This window comes from Cydia strobilella, chromosome Z (genome assembly GCF_947568885.1).
Source record: "Cydia strobilella chromosome Z, ilCydStro3.1, whole genome shotgun sequence".
Classification (NCBI taxonomy): Eukaryota; Metazoa; Arthropoda; class Insecta; order Lepidoptera; family Tortricidae; genus Cydia; species Cydia strobilella.
In genome coordinates, this window is record NC_086068.1 from 19,951,617 (window position 1) to 19,973,867 (window position 22,251).

The 22,251-nt window shown below is 39.2% G+C and overlaps 1 protein-coding gene across 1 annotated transcript; it reads left to right on the plus strand.

Moving 5' to 3' along the window:
* The first annotated feature begins 2,739 nt into the window (after nt 1-2,739).
* LOC134754383 (D-3-phosphoglycerate dehydrogenase) lies at nt 2,740-19,770 on the plus strand. The gene is made up of 8 exons (XM_063690686.1): nt 2,740-2,879; nt 4,642-4,782; nt 6,264-6,415; nt 8,187-8,406; nt 10,402-10,534; nt 17,124-17,239; nt 18,231-18,333; nt 19,177-19,770. The coding sequence occupies exons 2-8, from the start codon at nt 4,648-4,650 to the stop codon at nt 19,299-19,301; spliced, it is 984 nt and encodes a 327-aa protein (XP_063546756.1). The 5' UTR covers nt 2,740-2,879; nt 4,642-4,647; the 3' UTR covers nt 19,302-19,770.
* The last annotated feature ends 2,481 nt before the right edge of the window (nt 19,771-22,251 follow it).

Genomic DNA, 22,251 nt, shown 5'->3' on the forward strand with positions numbered 1-22,251 from the left:
ACAGACAGACAGACGCACGAGTGATCCTATAAGGGTTCCGATTTTTCCTTTTGAGGTACAGATGACTTACTTGACTTATTGTACTATGTCCCCTAGGTGGGGCAGAGGGCGTCCACAGTGCGCCGCCATCTGGATCGGTCTTGAGCTTCGTGCTTGACTTCGCTCCAAGTCTTCCCAATAGCCTTCGCCTCTGCAATGATAGTCCGGCGCCAGGTCTGCTTTGGACGGCAACGTTTCCTCTTTCCTTGGGGATTCCAGTCTAGGGTTTGCCTCGGTATGTGTTCAGGATCCCTTCGGAGTGTATGCCCAATCCAACTCCATTTCCGGCGCTTGATCTGCTGGTCGATCGGAGTCTCATTGCAGCATCTCCACAGGTTGATATTGAAAATTTTCTCGGGCCAGTATATACCGAGAATGCGGCGGAGGCAGCGGTTAATACAGACTTATAGCTGGCGCGAGATGTCTTTTGTGACCTTCCACGTCTCGCACCCATACAGCAATACGGTTTTTACGTTTGACCGGAATATTCTGAGCTTGACTCTCCGTGTCAGTTTACTTGATTGCCATACGGGGCGAAGCTGTGCGAAGGTTGCTCTTGCTTTGGCTATTCTCGAAGCGATGTCCTCTTCGGTCCCTCCTGTTTCCGACACGACGCTCCCGAGGTAAGTAAATTTGTGGACTTGCTCCACAGCCTCTGTGCCAATAAGGAGCGGCACGGTACTTGTCGCCCTGCACCTCATCTCCTGGGTCTTCCGGGTGTTGACTTTGAGTCCCGTCTTCATTGCCTCACTTCGAAGGTCGTCCAGCTTCGCTTGCATATCAGCGCGTGTGTGGCTCAGCAGGCATAGGTCATTGGCATAGTCCAGATCTTCTAAGATGTTGGAGAGTCCCCACTCTATGCCGCGGCGCTTGTTGTCAATGGTATGATGCATGATGCCATCGAGAACAACAAGGAAGAGGAGAGGAGAGAGAAGACACCCTTGTCGCACCCCCGCATTCACTGGAATATCCTCCGAGACGAGGCCATTGTGCGTCACTCTACAAGAGTAACTCTTGTAGATAGCCTTTATGAGGTTGATGATTTTCTCGGGGGCACCAATTTCACGCAGCCGGTTCCAGATACAAGCCCACCTTAGCGTATCAAAGGCTTTTTCGAAGTCTACAAATGTTAGGTACATTTCCCTCTGCCATTCAGTAGCCTGTTCTAAAATGATACGCAGCGTGTTGACCTGATCCGTGCATGATCTGTGGGGTCGGAATCCAGCTTGCTCTTTGCGTATGAGAGGTTCAACGGCCTTCGACAACCTATCCAAAATGATCTTGCAGAGCACCTTAGATGGGATCGAAAGCAAAGTAATGCCTCTCCAGTTGCTACAATCGCTGAGGTCTCCCTTTTTTGGCACGGATACGGATTTGAGGTACAGATACGGAACCCTAAAAACAAGAGGGCAAGGATGTAATGAAACTTTTAGATTATGTTTATAATTAAATTATTTCCATTTCTATATATAGGTAGGTGGGTAGGTACCAACTTATTTTACATGAACTGGATTTTTCTAGTTGAGACAGTTTATCTAATGGTATAGGAGATCTATTATCTTTTAGACACTAAGCAAACCTTATTAACTCCTTGTTATTAGTTTTACAAGGGGACAAAGTTGTTGTTTCACCGACCAAGCGAAAGATTCCAAAATTAAATCAATAAATAAAAATATTGAATCTTGAGCGTTGTGAGGGTTTCAAGGCACGAGGGTTAAACAAATTTTGCCACCGAGTGAAACACAAAAGTTTTCACCACACCACACAGGAAAATACTAACTGTAAAATATCTAACATTATCGAAGCAAATCGATTCAAAATGAATATTAAATATTTATCATTCAAAATTATAATTTAATAGCAAACATAAGAAAGCAACTCAAAATTTGCATTTGATTTCTTTGCCACACATGTGAATAAAATCCAACTTTCTTATCAGTTTTTGAACAATCAAGAGCCTTTACTAGCTGGTGTGGTGAAATAGTTATTTGTTATACAAGGGTGCAAAGTTGTATTTTACCCGCGAGTGTGCAATTGAAACACGAGCATGCGAAAGGATTCTATAGTTCTAAAATAGAATTCGGAGCGTAGCGAGTGTTTCAAGACACGAGAAGTAAAATACATTTGCACCCGTGTGTAACAAAACTTTTCCCCTCACTATAGCGAGGACAGTGCAACATCCACAGACGTTAGATCATCTTTATCACTGGAATCACTTATTTTTTTACGATATTATAACAGAAAACACTGGAAATTCTGATTTTTATGTGAGTCGGTGAGAAGTGTATGTATTTTTTATTAGATTCTCAAACCATTTATTTAATGATAATTAATATCGAACGAACCATTATTATGAGCGTTTTACGTTTTGTTATCTGTCAAGCTACTTAAACACGCTCCATCCAAGGTCAAATTAGTTTCCCCACTAGTGGATAAAATGCGGTTTTCCCCGCTTGTCTTAAAGGATAACAGACGGCTTTCCGAGCTAGTATCTAAGGGGAAAAATAATTTTTGATAGCAACAAACACTGACACCGCGTAATTCAATTGCACACGGACACGGTCATGATAAAAGTGGTCTGACAACAACGAGCCTCTGACGATAATAACTAAAACGCCAACTTTATATTGCGGCCGCTAGGAAGACGCGTTGAAGCGACTATCATAGCTATAAAGGCGAGGTTCGTATGTCTTGGCCGATAAAAAACGACCGTGCCGACGGCACTATGATTGTAACGTAGTCTCTCGCGTCGGCGACTATTAGGCGTCAGTCGTCGCCAAACCTCCTCCGAGGGCCCATCGCGAACTCATCAACCACTCAACATTTACACATTTACACGAGTAAGTACTTTTAGACTTATACACTCATTATTACATGCCTATGTTACCCAAATTTATCTAAAGAGCCGGTTTAGTCCTACGTTTCAACTTTCAATTAGGTGCTCTGTGCTGTGTATAACAATTAATTACTGTACTATGTAAAAATTAAATTAAAAACAACACTTTTCGACATGATAATTAAAGATAGGGTCAGGGATATATAATTAATTAGCTGAAATTTATATGTAGGTTACCGGCAAACTAAGTTAGAAAGTAGGTAAGTACCTACCTAATATACCGACTCTGGCATGCAAACATAGACATATCCTCCTAAGTCCCAAGTGCCTGCTAAAAGAACAAAATGGCGTTCATAATTGAGTCCTGGGTAATAATCTACATCCGTGCCTGGGTATTGCTACGCAGAAGATGTCACTATAACCGAATGTCCTTTAAAAAGATCAAAAGTATTAGTCATTGAGTCCTGTCCTGAACTTATAGAAGCAATTTAATCTGTGTCAAACCCGACTATACGATTTTTTGCTAGACTATACTTTTTTTTTGCACTAAGTCAACTAATCCATACTTTTGTTCTTTTTAAAGAACTCTCGTGCTTAGTATGTAGTAGTAAATGTAATAATTATAGGTAAACAGCATGGGTAATTGGTTATTTGGTTTTATTTTCTTGACCAAATCAGAACTTCACCACGCGTACGCGCAAAGCTTCGCTTCTCAACTCCTCAACGTTGACCTGGCCCGACGGTTGCTGGTAGAAGGGTACCTAATCAGCCTCATTTTCCGAGTCAGAAGAATATTTATTTTCTGAGCTAGACGAGTCCGCATCAATAATGGTCATCGCTACGTTGACCAGAAACTACGTCTATTTCAGGGTCTTGATAAGTCGAACCTTCGCCATCCTCAGTGTCTTTTATTTCAGATTCATTGAGAAGCTGATCTATGTCCACGTCGCGTAGCACTAGAATGAAATACCATTTATTAACCGAACTCACTTTTAAAAGAACAAATTTACGTCGGATGTTTGTCAAAAATAATACATTATAGTTAAATATTACAAATTCATTAGAAAAAAACAATTTTAATTGCAAGAAATTCCAATATTTCTATGAAGTATTAATAGATTTACTTACGTTGTTTCCCACATGCTGCCATTGTCCCCTTTTGCTGGCCACTAAGAACAACTATGGCGACTTGGTTTCGTTTCATTCAACGCGTGTGACAGGAACAAATATATAAACATTTAGGTCTAAAATATCGCAATAAAGTTTAAAAATTGATTTTGTTCGTTTAATAGGTAGTTCGGTCATAACAGGACTTGTAATTTTCAAATCGTCAGGACTTAACAATGGTTGCCATTTAGTTCTATTAAAAGCTAGTTCGGTCTTTCTAACAAGTAATATTTAAAGCCCGGGTCTTAGGAGGATTTATATTACTTCGTAAAGGCCGGCCTTACGAGCACTACGTATGGGGCCGATACATTGGAGTCAAAATCGCATTTAGTTACACCAGCGCGCTCAGTCGTGTGGCGAATTGCGCAGTGGAAAGGCGTCGGTTACGGAGTAATATATAGGTATATGTCTATGCATGCAAAGAATTGTTGATATTTAATTTAAAGATCTACTTGTAACATGCCGATTTTATTTGTGTCTCCGACCTTAGGCTGTCGTGCATCTAAAGATCCCATCTGCAAAGTTTAGCTTGCACAATGTATGTCCTAGTTCACGAGTCCTTGATTTAGTCCTTGTAACATATATACAATTTTTTGCAGATAAAAATGGGTTTAGATATTAAATCTGTGTTAGTAGCCGATGGAGTCGGATCTAACTGTCAAGAAATCCTCAACTCACATGGAATCCATGTCGTCAACAGACCAAAAATTTCCAAACAAGAACTTCTTGAAGAAATTCCTGTAAGTATTGCATTGAACATTATTGTTAATTTCAGAAATATTTAAATCGAGTTTAAAAGGGAAAGTGCCTACTGTGGGACGCCAAGTGCGTCAGCGCTTTCGCCGCCTCACATCTGCCGGGCACGCAGCCGGGTGCAGACATCTGGCGCTGCGGCAGAGTCGGCAGCGTTGAGAAAGAGAGCGAAATATTCCATCCTCGACACAAATTATTATTTTGTACCCCTCGCCTTCGAGACAACGGGGTGTTGGGGGTCTGACGCCATAGCGTTTATTAGGGAGGAGAGGACCTCTGATGCTCGCGCGGGTTCGTACCTGGTGCAAAGGTTGGCCATCGCTATCCAACGTGGTAACGCGGCAAGTGTGATGGGCACCTTTGCACCCGGTACAGCTCGCGGATCTTTTTGAATAAAATATTTTAGTTAGTTTTGTAGTTTATTGTTTAATTTAGATAAGTTTAAGTTATTTTTTATGATTGTATATATGTCGGCGGCAGATCGCAAAATCTGGCATATCGAGATATTCCTAGGCATATCATGAAACGCCGCCATTTCATGTTCTGACTAGCGACTACCAGCCATATCGTTCAGACCTCAACGTTTGACGATTTGCCTGGCGACGTTTAGACATCAAATAAGTAGGGTGTGATATTCCTAGACAGATCATGAAACGCCGGCATTTCATGATCTGCCTAGCGACCACCAGCGATATCGAGCACACCTCAAGGGATGATATTCCTAGGCAGATCATGAAACGCCGGCATTTCATGATCTGCCTAGCGACCACTAGCCAAATTGTGCAAAGTTTTAAATTTTTTATGGTTTCAAGTGAAAAGATAGATATCAATTATAAATTAGAATTATATTGTATTAGGCGGCTATATTGTACGGTTTTACAATAAAACAAAATTCGAAATCAGCTAAATCACGTATGATGCCGTCGATAACTAATAGTTAAACTCGATCAGCTGATGCTATTCCGCCATCTTGCCGCAAACCAAACTTACGACGAATACATTGGTCCTATCGATCTGCCGCCTCTTTAATAAGGCATAAATAAAGTGATATGCCTGGGTTAATCTTAGTCATATCATGAAATGGCGGCGTTTCATGATATGCCTAAAAATATCTCGTTCAAGTTATTTTACGATGTGCCCGGTATGAAGCAAGGAATATCAACGAATGCATTGGTCTGATCGATTTGCCGCCTGTTTTATTAGGCAAATCGTGATAATGCCTGGGTTAATCTTAGTCAGAACATGAAATGGCGGCGTTTCATGATATGCCTAGGAATATCTCGATATGCCCGATTTTACGATCTGCCGCCGACATATATACCATTATTACATGCTACTACGGATTAAAAATGTTTAAAAGAAACATTCCTGCAATGAAGCTATTGAACGGCCCGAGTCACTATTAATTGGGGCCACCACTATGAGTAATGTCGTTAATTAAATATGATATATTTTTGTTTGGCAACAGAAACATGAAGGTTTGGTGGTGCGATCAGCCTCACAAGTTACCAAAGAAGTGCTGGATGCGGGCAAGAAACTGAAGGTGGTCGGCCGCGCCGGCGCCGGCGTCGACAACATCGACGTTGCCGCTGCGGGGGCCAAGGGAATCGGCGTCATTAAGTAAGTTTACGTGCGCTACGATAGGATATGAGATATGATAACACCATAAAAAAACTTCGCATGCCTTACATGGCACTTAAGGTCGGCAGAGTCTTCCTCCATAAGAAGAATAGCGAGAGCTAGATGCAATTAATAACAGGCCCTTTGGATGCAAAAGTTGAGCATCTAGGTAAATGTCCTGTGACTTTTTGCCTACTTACCAAAATTCACAACTAAATATGTAAGATCAAATTTGCCTGTGTAGCCTACTCATTTACATACCTACTTAAAATAAAATAATTGAGATCTGGACGGGTGGTCAATTTCGTGGTGGTAACCTTTGGGAATAGCTTGTGTAAAGTCTTTAGATTTCAAACGGGCCCCGTACGGCTAATCCTTTGTCTATTGTTAAGCATGTGTCACTTCTGCAAAAAAGAGTCGTGTAATTCTAATTGGCACCTGAGCGAGGGCTAGTCTAATGCTCAGAAAACCAGCCCCATACCCTAGTGGAAATGTTTCGGCTGATGTGATAATTGATAAAGATGAAATATTAAAATTACTAAAACAGTTGTTGTTTAAAATTTAAAATTATTATGTTATTTGGTCGATGTACCTAAGATTTCTTGAATTTTGGCTCAATGCAAGCTGACGAAACCTAATCTCAGGAGGATAACATACCTATTATTAAGGATGACTCACGTTAGACCGGGCCGTGACCGGGCCGGAGCTACCGGCGCTTCGTTTTCTATGGAAAGCATCACGTGATCACCTGTCCTGTCATAGAAAAATAAGCGCCGGAAGCTCCGGCCCGGTCACGGCCCGGTCTAACGTGAGTCATCCTTTAAGCATCTAAGTGCTGTAAACTTTCCAGAGCCAATAGTATTTTAAACAATCGTAATATATCTAATAGAGAGCTTTTCAGTCGAGTACCGTGTTTAGGCAACGAAGCTTGCTGAGTTGCCTAAGTAAGGTACGAGATTTAAAAGCTTGATGATTATATGTATGAATTATATCACTATTATTGTATACAATACGTTTTCTACGAGTTATCTAAAATAATACTTTTTTTACAATAAAACCTAAATAATTAATGAAAATTGGTATATATCTCAGTTAACCGTCGCCGATCTCAGTAGACCAAAATGTTGTACAAAAGACATAAACGCGCGACGATTTCATGAGCATATGAAATAGTTGCCCGTTTATGTCTTTTCTATGGGAGCGCGGAGGCACGTGATTGGTTAAATTTTTTATGGTTGACTACAGCGTATTGAAATGAATGTTATAGTTGAGTTAGGATACATGGAATGACACATACATGAAAACCAGGCAATTATAGTTTGGTATACGTAATCTTAATTCAACCACTACAGTCGACGAGTAGAAAAATAATTTTTCACCTCAGCAGCTCGAACAAGCCTACTTTCGTACGTCGTTTCGTAGGAAAGTCGCACTTTCGTCACTCCAGGGAGACTGCCACTTCATACTTCGGGGTCTATTACAAATTCTAAATAAATTTTAACCTTTAATATGTTCTCACTACTGTGGTGAAAAATTATATGTGCAACACGAGAGCAAAGTTATTTTACACATCGTGTTTTTGAGTCCCTCGCTACGCTCAAGATTCTAACTTAGAATCACTCGCTTCTCTCGTGATTCAATTATAGAATCTTTCGCTTACTCGGGACTCAAAATCAACACTCGCAAGAAAACCAACTTTCCTCTCTTGTTGCACAAATAACTATTTATTATTCGTTCTAGGTAGTTTGTTAATTTTTGATAAAACTTCCAGCGCTCCCGGAGCCAACGCGATGAGCGCTTGCGAGCTAACGTGCGGGCTGATGCTGGCGCTGGCGCGGCACGTGGTGCCGGCGGCGTCGGCGTTGCGCGCGGGCCGCTGGGAGCGCGCGCAGTACACGGGCACCGAGCTGCAGGGCAAGACACTGGCCGTGCTCGGCCTGGGCCGCGTAGGTCGAGAGGTCGCTGTCAGAATGCACGCCTTCGGAATGACGGTAAGGTTTTAATTAATCTTATTTTACAAATTGTACCAGCGGTTGTAATGATGATAAATGACAATATTCACTGGAAGAATTAGGCAGGTGTTGTGCAATGTGTCATCGTCAGGTTCCAACCAAAACTCACTAATTATATTACAAGTTTAGAGCCATAGTGAACCGAACCTACTAGTAATATAATAAGGTTGCTTATTGATTATTTTTCTGCAATTAATGAGTTCTGGTTGTCACCTGACGATATGCGTACAATAATAATAATGACACGGGCAAGGACAGCATCCGCTCGGTGTACCCCTTACATTTCATTAATGTCAAAAGGGCCTCCACGTGTGGGCTTTGGCTCCGCGCACGCCTCTCAAATGTCCGAAAGAAGCACGAAGGCAGCCTACTCGATGTTCAGCGAGCTGTATTCTTAATTCATTAAAGCTGATCTCTTGCATACCTACACAATTACCCATGCAATATGATATGGCAACATGAAATAAGTACCATCAATTCTACTTACTTGTAGTGTAATGAGACATTCCCGAGGCACCTCTTTATCGTGGAAATAGGTACTGTATTCCTGAGATCCTATTTTCCTCATATATTCAAAATATTTTGTTACTACTTATCCAAAAATTGGGACTAGCAAACTATGTGTTACACCAGCCAACAGGTCGGTTTGTTACAACGAAATCAGTTGTTAGATATTGATCAAAATTAATTTCTTATTAACAAACTTTCCTACATTCCAATCATATCCCAACTAGCAAAACAGTCGTATAGTTGGCTTACTCAGCCTGTAATCGTATAACAGCCGAGTGGTGGTTGAAACACGAATATAATGTATAATAGCGGTTTTAATGACTATTTAGTGATTTTCGCCAATTTGTGCTATAATCATGTCGTATAAACGTTTACAGTACTATCTTTTAGCACTTTTATTCCACCTTTTAACAAATGCTAAGTTAGCGCTACTAAATCACTTTTATTCAGCATAATTGTTCTATAAAAATCATATAACAGCTATAGAATAGATAATTTCCTGAATAAGGCGCTTTAAAACAACTGTTACTCAACTCTCTTCTCTGATGCTATAAAAGTCTAGTAAAAGCAATCCAATAACTATTTGGCAACAATACTGCTGTAACTGCACGCTTATATCATAAATGCTATTATAGCAGCTGAAATGTTTTTACAGGTTTTATTCAATATTTCATACCAAGATTACCAAGTGTTATCTTACTTTCTAGTCTAGCCAACTGTACTGGACCTTCACAGAAGCCATCTAATGTAGAAAATAACTAACTAATTAGATTCAGTCAGAAAAATACTTGGGTAGAATTTGGTTTCTAAAGAAACGTTTCTCATTTGAATTCGTCCTTGTTCCAATCTAACCTACAACGAAAAAACCTCCCTAACCTACTAAGAATCTGACCTCCCCAGAAAAAGACAAAATAAGAATTTGCTGAATATAGTGTGAGACATGTTTAGAAACTGACTCACTTCGAATCCAACCTAATAAAAACATGATCTATAGGTACTGAGAAGCCGACTAAATAAGAAACTGGAAAAGTCAGGATTGAACCTATTTCGAATTAGGTAACCTCCACCCAAACCCCTCTCAGGATATTATTAACATTATTGAAAATATTTTGACACAATTTCAATTTTATCATTTTGCTGCGGCAGCTCAAACGACCCCTTCGTTTTTTTTCCGTCGTGATTTTTTTCTCATTTTTTATTTCTATAAGTGCGTTCCGTTTCCTATAGATACCATTAAAATTTTTGTATGGATCTTATTTTCGGGCCTAACTCTTATGAATTACGATAATAAAAAATCGAAAAACTTGAAACGATAGCTATATATAGCACAACAGATTATGTAAAAATATTTTTCATAATGTCCATTATCCAGGGAGGAAAATGGGAACTACGTTTGTATGGAGAAGCGGTCGCCCCCTTTCCTCTTAACTGATTAATAAACCATGTGTGTTTAATTGTACACAGATCGTAGGATTCGACCCCTTCGTGTCAGCCGAGCAATGCAAGGAGTTCCATACAACCAAGATGGAGTTGGAGCAGATCTGGCCCGTGGCCGACTACATCACCCTTCACACACCTCTCATTGACTCCACCAGAAGTACGTAACATACTAATGCATTAACTTTTTAACCTTTATCTTTTTTAGGGTTCCGTAGACAACTAGGAACCCTCACAGTTTTGCTTTGCCATGTCCGTTTAATTACCCCCTTATTCATAAACGTCTACTAATCGTTTGTCCCTTTCCGACGTATTGGTATGATAGAAAGGGACAAACTATTATTAGCGGCTTGTTTTCTTTAGTAGAGGTTTATGAATAAGGGGGTTAATCTTTAAAAACTTTGACACCCTGTATTTTGGTAACCACATTCGATTTACCTTATTTTTTTAACGCAGTTTCTCAACCAAAATTTCATACCTATCAAGATCAAAGAGACACCATGTTTATTAAATGTAGATACTTATTTAAAATTTGGTTATTGTGTAGTTATCATTGGCAATCAACTTGTGTTAGCTCACGTACAGATAAGGATTTCTATCAGTACCAACATATTGCTATGGGCAGAGACAAGTAAATATAGATACCTCTGGGTGTTTTAGCTATGTATATAGGTACGAGTATGTATTAAAGTACACCAAAATATGGCGGTACTTCGAGTAATATGTCTTTTTTTATCCTTGTCTTTTAGTCTTGCACCAGACCTGTTACAGCCATTGAACAAACTCAATTTTACGTTGCGTCATAAAATGACAGTTTTGATACCTACGCTACGTAAAGCTATAAAATGACAGTTTTGATACCTACGCTACGTAAAGCTATAAAATGACAGTTTTGATACCTACGCTACGTAAAGATATAAAATGACAGTTTTGATACCTACGCTACGTAAAGCTATAAAATGACAGTTTTGATACCTACGCTACGTAAAGCTATAAAATGACAGTTTTGATACCTACGCTACGTAAAGCTATAAAATGACAGTTTTGATACCTACGCTACGTAAAGCTATAAAATGACAGTTTTGATACCTACGCTACGTAAAGCTATAAAATGACAGTTTTGATACCTACGCTACGTAAAGCTATAAAATGACAGTTTTGATACCTACGCTACGTAAAGCTATAAAATGACAGTTTTGATACCTACGCTACGTAAAGCTATAAAATGACAGTTTTGATACCTACGCTACGTAAAGCTATAAAATGACAGTTTTGATACCTACGCTACGTAAAGCTATAAAATGACAGTTTTGATACCTACGCTACGTAAAGCTATAAAATGACAGTTTTGATACCTACGCTACGTAAAGCTATAAAATGACAGTTTTGATACCTACGCTACGTAAAGCTATAAAATGACAGTTTTGATACCTACGCTACGTAAAGCTATAAAATGACAGTTTTGATACCTACGCTACGTAAAGCTATAAAATGACAGTTTTGATACCTACGCTACGTAAAGCTATAAAATGACAGTTTTGATACCTACGCTACGTAAAGCTATAAAATGACAGTTTTGATACCTACGCTACGTAAAGCTATAAAATGACAGTTTTGATACCTACGCTACGTAAAGCTATAAAATGACAGTTTTGATACCTACGCTACGTAAAGCTATAAAATGACAGTTTTGATACCTACGCTACGTAAAGCTATAAAATGCTAACATGATAATACCTAAGTAGTATTATCGACAAATGATGAGGCACGGGGGTTGTATGGAGATTATAAGTCTTCTTAATTTACTTGCCTTGAATATGGGGCAGCTTATCAATATCTAGTTACCTAATGTATTAGATAAAAATAATCATGTGTAAGAGCGTTTTCATTTCACATAGCACGATCAAATATCTGATACGAAGGTGGGGACGTAAAATGTATGGAATGTGAGTGTCTATATTTAATTAGTAATATGTCTGTGAGCTGTAGACCTCGTGAACCCACATGGCTCTACCAATTGGAAAAAAAAACAAAAACTGTTTTGACAAAAAATCCGTGTAATTATCGTACCTGCTCACAAAATTTCACGAGAAATGTAGTAGTTGCCGTAACAGCCGGAAAACATTTTTGCCTTAAGTTGAAACGGTAAGCTCTTCTTAATAGGGTAGTTGACAATTTTTTAGGGTTCCTACCTCAAAGGGAAAAAACGAAACCCTTATCACTCGTGCGTCTGTCTGTCCATCTGACACAGCCCATTTTCTCCAAAACTACTGGACTAATTAAGTTGAAATTTGCTACACATATGTAAGTTTGTAACCCAAAGACTGAACGTACGTGTGTGATGTACACAAATGAATTTCCAACATGGGGGGTAAATATGAAAATTAAAAAATGAAGTTTTTCAAACTATATCGTGTTACATATCAAATAAAAGATCTCATTTTGAGAACCTCAAATATATTTTTTCTGTAATTTTAAAATAAAATACAGTGGTACTACGTAAACGAAATTAATGACTAGGTTAAATCTAAAATAGGCCCTTGAGGCATTGTAACAAGGATGCTGGCGGCATTTCCCCGCTGTATCGCAATGCTGATACGTTAAATAAATAGTTTAGAAGTAATTTAAGACAATAGCTAAAAAATGACCATCCCCCCCCCCTTTATTTCCGAGACCTATTAGAAATGTGCAGTCAAGCGTGAGTCGGACTTAATTACTTAGTTTTTGATCCGACCCTACGAGTTTTTAAAAACTTACTTAAAAAATACATTGTTAAAAATTGTGTAATGTATATATATAGTCGTCCATGTCGTGTCCGACAACGGCGACCTTTACAAACTCCTCTGATGAGCACGTATATGGCTCGCAAAACCGAACTTTGTTTTAAATATCCGGTCGCACTGTGTACAATAAAGCTTCCCTTGTTCATTATAAGTATATGCGTAGGACGGCTTAGGTCGAGACTTCCGTTGAAGGCGCTTTTGGTCCAGGTGTTCAAGTCGAGCTTCTTCGAAAGTAGCTACACCTTCTCTTACCTTATTGCGCCATTCCGGTCTCTTAACCGCAAGCTCCTCCCAACGCTCAGATGGGATGTCGCAAGCTTTGAGATGGCGCTTGAGAACGTCTTTATACCGCAGAAACTGCCCCCCGTGGCTACGTTTCCCATCCTTGAGTTCCGAATAGAAAACGGATTTAGGGAGTCTACAGTCATCCATGCGACAGACGTGGCCACTCCATCTTAGTTGGCTTTTTATTAGAATGGCCTCCATACCGGACATATTGGCTCGACGTAATACCTCCGTGTTAGTCACACGATCTTGCCATTTAATTCTAAGTATGCTGCGTAAACAACGCATGTGGAAAGTGTCAAGCTTTCTGATGTCTCCCTTGTACAGGCACCAAGACTGAAGCGTACGTAAGTATTGGAAGCACCATGGCCTTGTACACAGAAAGCTTGGTTTGGAGTTTTAGATCGTGCGACTTCCAAACGCGTTGGTTTAGTTTTCCAAATGTGGCTGCAGCTTTGGCTATGCGTGATGGAATCTCTGAGGCAAGGCGATTATCGCTTCGGATTTGGCTACCCAGGTATTTGAAGATTGTAACGTCTTTCAATGCTGAATTACCTAAGACAATTGGAGTATTATCAGCGTTGGTGCCTCTGGCTGGTTGCTTCAGAACTTGAGTCTTACTGACGCTTATCACCAGGCCAAATCTGTCGCACGAGTCACTTAAAGATTCCATGGAGCCTTGAAGTGCATTTAAGCTGTTGGCCATCAGGCACACATCATCGGCATAGAGGACCTCCAGAACGGAAACCTGACGGACTTTTTGTTTTGCTTTGAAGCGTGAAATATTAAACACCCCCATGTCTGACCGTACATTCAGATGAATTGGTTCGTTGCTTCCGCTAAGCGCGTCCCTCATCACCGCCAAGAAATACAGAGAGAACAAAGTGGGAGCCATAACGCAGCCCTGCTTAACACCACTAGTAAATAATAATAATAATAATAATAATAAAAGCCTTTATTAACAATCTAACTTACATACATATTTCTAGTACCTAAACTTATGTTTACTTACATATTTATTTATTTTATTTTATAATATTTCTTCTTTTTATTCTATTTTTTTCTTTTGGCACTGGTTATGTCGTTTCTGCAGATTGTCTTGCTTTGCAGCATAGGCCTCCCCAAGATTTCTCCATGCTAATCGGTCTCTTGCTATTCTCATCCATGTTGTTCCTGCTGTTTTCTTTATGTCGTCCTCCCATCTACAGTATTGACCTCCTTGTTTCCTCTTATTGTACTTAGGACACCAATCCATCACATCTTTGGCCCATTTGTCTTTGTTTGTTCTTATAATATGGCCTGCCCAGTTCCATTTCGATTTCTTGATGTAGTGTTTTATATCAGTAATTTTTGTGCGCTGTCTTTTTGCTGTAAGTGTTATCCTATCTCGTAGTTTAATATTTAAAATACTCCTTTCTATGCTGTGTTGGCATGTCTGTAGAGCTTTGGTATTTTGTTCAGTGGGATTCCATGTCTGGCAGCCATAAGTCATACTCGGTAGAATGCAAGTATCAAATACTTTCCTTTTAGCATTCAATGGTATGTCAGGGTTTTTCATTACTTCTTTATAGGACCAGTATCTCTTCCAAGCGATATTTATTCTATTGTTAATTTCTTTTGATGTTAGATCATGTGGGGATATTATTTGTCCAAGATAAGTATACTCCTCCACATATTCTATAAAACTATTGCAGTGATTAATTGGAATTTTGGTGCAGTTAGTCATTACTTTTGTTTTTTTCTATATTCATTGATAATCCGACTTTTTCGCTTTCACAAACAAGTTGTTAAGTCTTTCGCTTTAGATCCAATGGTGTCTTTTGGAGACTTAATACTTTCAACTTTTTCCTTTACGTTTTTGAGGGCTTGTTCTATTAAATCATATTTTTCTTGTGCACCTTTCACTACCTTTGTTTCATGTAATTGTTTCTCAAGAGATTCTAAAATGTTGTTTGGTAAAGGTAGTTGGATTGGCAGTGTAGTCCGCTTTATATTTTTCCTAGATTGTTTTGGAACATTAGCATATAAATGCCCCTGAAGCAGTCTGTGATCTGTATTGTAGTTTAGCTTGTTTATTACTTTGGTATTTGAGAACAGTCTTGGATTGTTTGTCATAATAAAATCGATTTCGTTTCTTACTAGTCCGTTTGGCGATTGCCACGTCCATTTTCTTTTAAATTTACTTTGATAATAGCTATTCATAATATGCAAATTGTTTTCTTGAGCAAAGTTTATTAATTTATCACCATTATCATTCCTCTTGCCAGTTGTATGTGGGCCAAGTATGTTATTTTCATTTTTCATTCTCTTGCCAATTTGACCATTAAAATCTCCCATTACAATAATAGTGCTATATAAGTTTTCCATGGTTCTGTTTAGTTCTGTGTAAAATATGTTTTTTCTAGCAGCGCCTGCTGTTTCAGTGGGTGCATATACTTGGACAATTGAAATTGGTTTCTTGTGACCCGGAAGGATGATGTTCAACAATGCAATTCTGTCTGATATGCCTTTAAATTCAATTATTCTGTTTTTCAAGTGTTTTTTAACTAGAAATCCGACACCATATCGTCCACGTATTTCATTTTTGTAATACATTATAAAGTTTTTGTATTCTATTATTTTTTCCTCTGCTCGCCTTACTTCACTAATGCCGATGATGTCCCAATTGATGTTTTGTAGCGCTTGATCAAGCTCTAACAAGGATTCCTCGGACCTCAGCGAACGTGTATTGAGTGTTGCAATATATAGTCTTTTTCTGTGTGCTGTTTCTTTTTTTTTGTATCATCCAGGGTATTGTATCACCACTAGTAACTAAGAATGAGTCGGAAAATTCGCTGTTATGCGGTACCTTGGCTGTCATATTGACGTGGAACTGCTTTATTAGGTTTACTAGCTTTGATGGACAGCCAATTTTCTCTAGATTTAACCAGAGCCAAGCGTGGGACTCGGTCGAAAGCCTTTTCGAGATCTACAAAACACATGAACAGCATTTTGCTCTGCACATTTCTCTTGCATTTGTGTGTGTAATGTACGGAACCCTTGGAACGGGAGTCCGACTCGCACTTGGCCGGTTTTTTTTTAATGGCATCAGTCGATTAGGTTTGTTTTGAGCATCAAATCAGATCAAATGTCTGTATGGGATCCATTGACTTAAAGCAATACAAAAGTCACAAATGATGGTCAAAGTCTGGCATCGCCACTTTACTGAGCAAACGCTCTAACACAAATGGCAACACATCGTGACGTCACTGTGTCACATTGCTTAGAAGTCGTTTCGATGTATGGAAAACAAGGAAATTGCGAATTTGTCGGTGAAATGTTGCGTTTACTATAAAATAAAATAAAAATTGCCATAAAATATATTTTTTAAATAAAATGTATGGAATAGAATCGTACCGTTATTTTTTCATTTGAAAGTTAAATAAAAGTTTTTTTGTCCAAACTGAAGTCTTGTATTTTTTTTATTATTTCCACATATTTTTTGAGTTTCCAATTTATTGTGATAAATTGCTAATTTTCTATCTATTTAACTAGATTTAGTTATAAAACTCAACATGTGTCAACTACCCTATTCTTGCAGTTGCTCTTATCCTTGGGCCAAACGACTTGATATCGTCGGAAGTGGGAACTCTATCAGCTGTCGAATGATAGGTACTTGTATTTAAAATAATGATTTCACAGATTTCATTAACGCCGCTGTGCTGAAGAAGTGCAAGAAAGGCATCAAGATCGTGAACGTGGGTCGTGGAGGCTTAATTCACGAGCGGGACGTACTTGATGCTCTCAACGCCGGCCAGGTACCTATACCTACGCCTTACAATACTGCCGTTGGAATTTGTAATTTATAATGAAATAATAAGGTGAAAAATGCATGCGATTTTCAATTGGTTAACAGAATAATTTAGACACGAATCAGAATTAAGGCCGTGGTCTCCGACTGACGTCATGTTGAAATATTTTTGCCTTCTCATGAAAATCATGCAATGTGATTTTGAAAGGTTACGAATTATAATTGAGCACACATTTGTAGTTCAATCGTTTGTATATGTTGGAGTACCGAAATAATAACAAACTTGAGACCGCTATTGTAGAGATCACGGTAACAGGGATTAGTTTCTGCTCATTTCAAGAATAGCATCTTATAAAGTCACGTATTAATAATCCCTTTTGTTACAAGCTTTTATTTACCTTGCAATATTTGTTTGTTTGTTTGTATAGCCTGCCCGCTTTTGTAAGATCAAGTACGCCATAGTAAGACTATGGCCAACTTAATCTTAGACTTAGACAATCGGACAAGCTAGATATCACATGTTTGTTCGGGTCAAATCTTGCAAGCTAATCTAAACCCACTTCCCATTATTCAATTGAGCTGAAACTTCATATAAATATATCTTCATGTAAATTGGGTAGCAATGCAATATTATGGTACCATCGAGCTGATCCGATAATGGAGACAGGAGGTGGCCATATGAACTCTGTGATGAAACTACGTAATCTAATTGTGTTTGGGTTTTGTTAGAATTGTCTCGACGAGTATTAGTTGCCTGTTGAAAGAAAAGTAAAGTCAGCTATAAAAGCTTTTATCATTAATGAAATTTTTGACAAAAATCTTATTAATTTAACGTATGGTTTACCTTTTTAATTTAGTTTTTTAGTATTATTTTTTTTCATTTCATAAGTGCCAAATTAATCAAACCTAACCAAATGAGCTTAAACCATAATCGGTTCCTCAATGAAAGACTGTGACTATACATATATACTTATCATTGTTACTACGTTTGTATCTAGGTTGGCGCCGCCGCATTAGACGTGTTCGAGCAGGAGCCCCCTATTGACCCCCTCACGCTAGAGATCATCCAGCACCCGGCGGTCATCGCCACCCCTCATTTAGGTATGTCAGTGATATGTTCACTATTTTGGACAAAGTGCAAATATAGTCGGACCGTATTAACTCTGCATAGACTTTGCATTGACAAACTGTGGTAGTGTCTAAGAAAATATGACGTTTGTTATGGCACTTTCGCATTCTTCTACGTCGAGGTTGGTGCATCCGACCGACCGACCGGTGGTGGACCGACTATATTTACGCATTGGCGCCATTTTGCCAAACGCCAAATATTTCTGTTATGAATAGGTATTCAATTCAAACTCATGCACTGATATTTTGACAAGGTGTTAAAAAGACCTTTATTCTCTTTATAATAAAGTTAACAGTTACATTTTGAACAGTTAGCCCGCTTTAAGATGTCTGCACTGTACATGGACCCACCTAACTTCGGTCCTGACGTAGATAGATATAGTTTGAATCTTCTCATATGATTTTTACGCCTAAGACCCTAATCTGTTAAACAAAAGACTGTTTCTTTTGGGTGAGCAGTCGCCCATTGTGTCTGAGCGCGTGGCTATTGTGTCTAAGCACGTGGCCATTGAGTCTCAGCGCGAGGCACTAAATGACTACTAAGTCCGGTGGCCGGCTGCATGAAACCCTACCTGATAAAAAAAAATGAAAATACCTACTCTGTGGGGGTAGCTCACTTTTAGTAGCTTTAATAACTGCTCTTTTTGTGCAAATGGCAAAAAAGTGGTACAAACATTCGCCAATAAAGTGTGAAATATTGTGACTTTTTAATGGCCGAATGTTAAGGAAATTTGTTCATCATTAATTTGCACTGTGTCATATCGGAAATTATTTATAGGTGGTAGGTAACAGTCGTATAACAAATTTCGTGTGCAGGTGCGTCGACCAAGGAGGCACAGGTGCGCGTGGGCCAGGAGATCGCCGAGCAGCTTGTGAACCTGGTGAAGCCGGGCACCTATCCCACACCGCTTGCCGAAGTCACGCGCGTGTTCAAACAGTAACTTATATCTTACCCTGATAGTTACGAGTAGCAATGTACCTGTTGTGGAACTTTCAACTGTCTGGCAGAATTTTTTCCCATTAGGAACATTTTTGCCTTACGCTCCCACCGAATTTTAATATCGTCGGAACCCCGTCAGCTGTCGAACGATAATACATGTGTATTGTTTTACCATTTTACGGATCGTTGGAAGATATTGAAATAAAATTTAAAAGAATTATTAAATGGAAGTTTTAAACGAAAAGTTGCGAAAACGGCCAGTATGAGTAATTTTCACCGAGTTTCGAATTTATTTACACAGATTGTCCTATTCCCAAGTATGAGAATAAGAAACTTACAGAAATATTCGCAACTTCTGCTTGGTCCACTTCTATTTTCTAGCAAATATTACATGTACGTATAACAAGATTATTGTAATATAGTATTAACTCAATATAAAATTATATCGTTAATAAACATATTTTTGTACAGTTGTTATCTTAATCTTTACCCTGGCTAATTATTTCCTTTGCAGCTACTAAAAGTCGATCTATGTATATGTAGATTAACCATGTTTAAAGGCGCTTTCACATTGTCCAGATCTATCTGCGTGACTAAAATGTAAAATGTGAAAGTACAGATGTGAAAAGTTGAGAAACCTATTTCTCATGTAGCTAATAAAGCTAAGTAAAGTATTCTCAATGACATGAGAGTAAGTAAGCTTAGTTCAAAGTGTAGGTGTAGGAACCGTGCGCGTAGTGAATCTTGTGACCTTAATTGAATATAAACTTGCCATTGCCAAAGCTACAAACTACTTACGCCAAAGAAGGTATTGCCACTGCCTGCTACACGCACAGGTGCAAATGAAGTCAGCTCACTTACCTCGTGATATGTCATCTCGTTATGTAACAGAAAACAGAAGTTGAAGTTTGACATTAAAGGATGACTCACGTTAGACCGGGCCGTGTCCGGGCTGGAGCTTCCGGCGCTTATTTTTCTATGACATGACAGGTGATCACGTGATGCTTTCCGCTGCGCTGGAAGCTCCGGCCTGGACACGGCCCAGTCTACGTGAGTCATCCTTATTAGGTACTTTGTTGCTGTACTGTGTGTCTGCAGTTTACGCACGCTTCTTGATTTTTAACCGACTTCTTTACCCAGTAAGGACCGATTACTCTGGGACCCGTGGTACGATTTGAGTAATTCTTTTTTGTTCGAAGAGAGCTATCTCCAAGGTGGTCCCATATTAATCTGGTTCTGATCTGATGATGGGATCCATGAGGAATTGAGGGAACTCCTCAATTTTTAAATGCACGTGCACGGTGATTTGGTGTTTTCGTTAGTAACTCGAGCATTTTATCTCGAAAACCACCAATTTGATGAAGTAGACCTGATGATGATGACTGTTTTGATGATAATGATGATTGATGTTTGCTTTTAAAATGTTACTATATTCAGCGATTATTACTCCGGAACCTGTCATCCGATTTGAGTAATTATCTAATATGCTTGAAACAAGTTTCCTCCAAGGTGTTTCCGTAATATTTTTGGGTGTGATCTGATGATGGAATCCATGAGGAATTGAGGGAACTCCTCAATTTTTAAAGGCACGTGTATGGTAATTCCGGTGTTTTCTAAAGTAAGTCAAGTTCCTCCACAAAACTACCAATTTGTTGTAGTGCAACTGTAGCCTTACCACGAGTTTGACACTAGATATTCGCTAACGTTTTCGTAACTTACTTTTTATACATCTCGCTCGCACTAATATGCCAGTGCGAGCGAGATGCATGGAAAATAAGTTACGCACACGCTAGCAGCGAATATATCAATGTCAATCTCGTGGTAAGGCTACAGTTGCACTACAACAAATTGGTAGATTTCGGGAGGAATTGGACTTACTTTAGAAAACACCCGAGATGATGAGACCTGAGAGACCTGAGACCACGGACGAAATGTGGAACCCCTTGTATAATTGAGTGTATTATATAAATGATTTTTGATGTAGGTACTAGTGCTGAAAACGACCAAAGAGACTGAGAGGTGGGGGGTAGATGTGAGAGAAGAGGAGGAAGAGGGTGGTGTTTGGGAGGTTGAGGGGTTGGAGTTTGACGAGTCAGGGTTTGCGAGGTTAGGGCCATTAAGAGGGCGGTGAGTTGAAGGGTCGGGGTTTGGATATGAACCGTTTTAGGTGAAATTTGGCATGAAGGTAAATAGTTTTATATTTAGAAATGTAATCCTCTGGATAAGGGACGGAAAATAACTCAGTCCCAATACCACACTTATGTACCCAGTGCTATGGACTGTACGAAAATTAGTAAAAAATGCTCTTTAAAATAATTAAAATACGACGGCAAATAAACGCATTGGATTTACACTAATGTGCCGACGAACATGGTACGGACAGCGCCAAGAAGGTTGGACCGTGTGTTCTGAGGTGTGTTTGTTCATTAGTACGTTCATTGTCGTCGTGTAAGGCAATCCAACGTATAGGTACATACTTAACCTTTTCAATGGCGTGTCAAACACAAAAGCGGTCATCCAGACGCCACGTCACCGAAGTGTCAAAACTGAAATTGAACTTTATGCATATTATGCATATAGGTCTATGTTGCTCTGTGGTCTATGACCTATGTGCGTACAGATCGGTCATTGCCGTCCAAAAGTTTAAATGTATAGCCGCAATAGCCGTATTCTTATCGAATCGAACCAAAATTGCCAAAGGAGCATATTGCCAAAGTTTTTATACTTGCCAACTATGTACGAAATATACACGAAAAGCTTACAGCATCCTTAGATCCAGTACAATGACGCCTTGCGAATTCTGACCAAACAACCACGGTTCTGCAGTGCGTCAGCGATGTTTGTTAAAGCCAGGGTACCTGACTTCTTTGCCATTATTAGAAACCGAATAGCGTCGTTCTGGAACAGGGTACGCATTTGTAATAATAGGCTTATTGTGACAGTAAATGAAA

Excerpts from the sequence above, each read along its gene's own strand:
- LOC134754383 (XM_063690686.1), top strand. The coding sequence starts at position 4,648 with ATGGGTTTAGATATTAAATCTGTGTTAGTAGCCGATGGAGTCGGATCT. Across the intron at positions 4,783-6,263 it reads AACTTCTTGAAGAAATTCCT|AAACATGAAGGTTTGGTGGT; the intron begins GTAAGTATTGCA and ends GTTTGGCAACAG. Across the intron at positions 18,334-19,176 it reads CATCGCCACCCCTCATTTAG|GTGCGTCGACCAAGGAGGCA; the intron begins GTATGTCAGTGA and ends TTTCGTGTGCAG.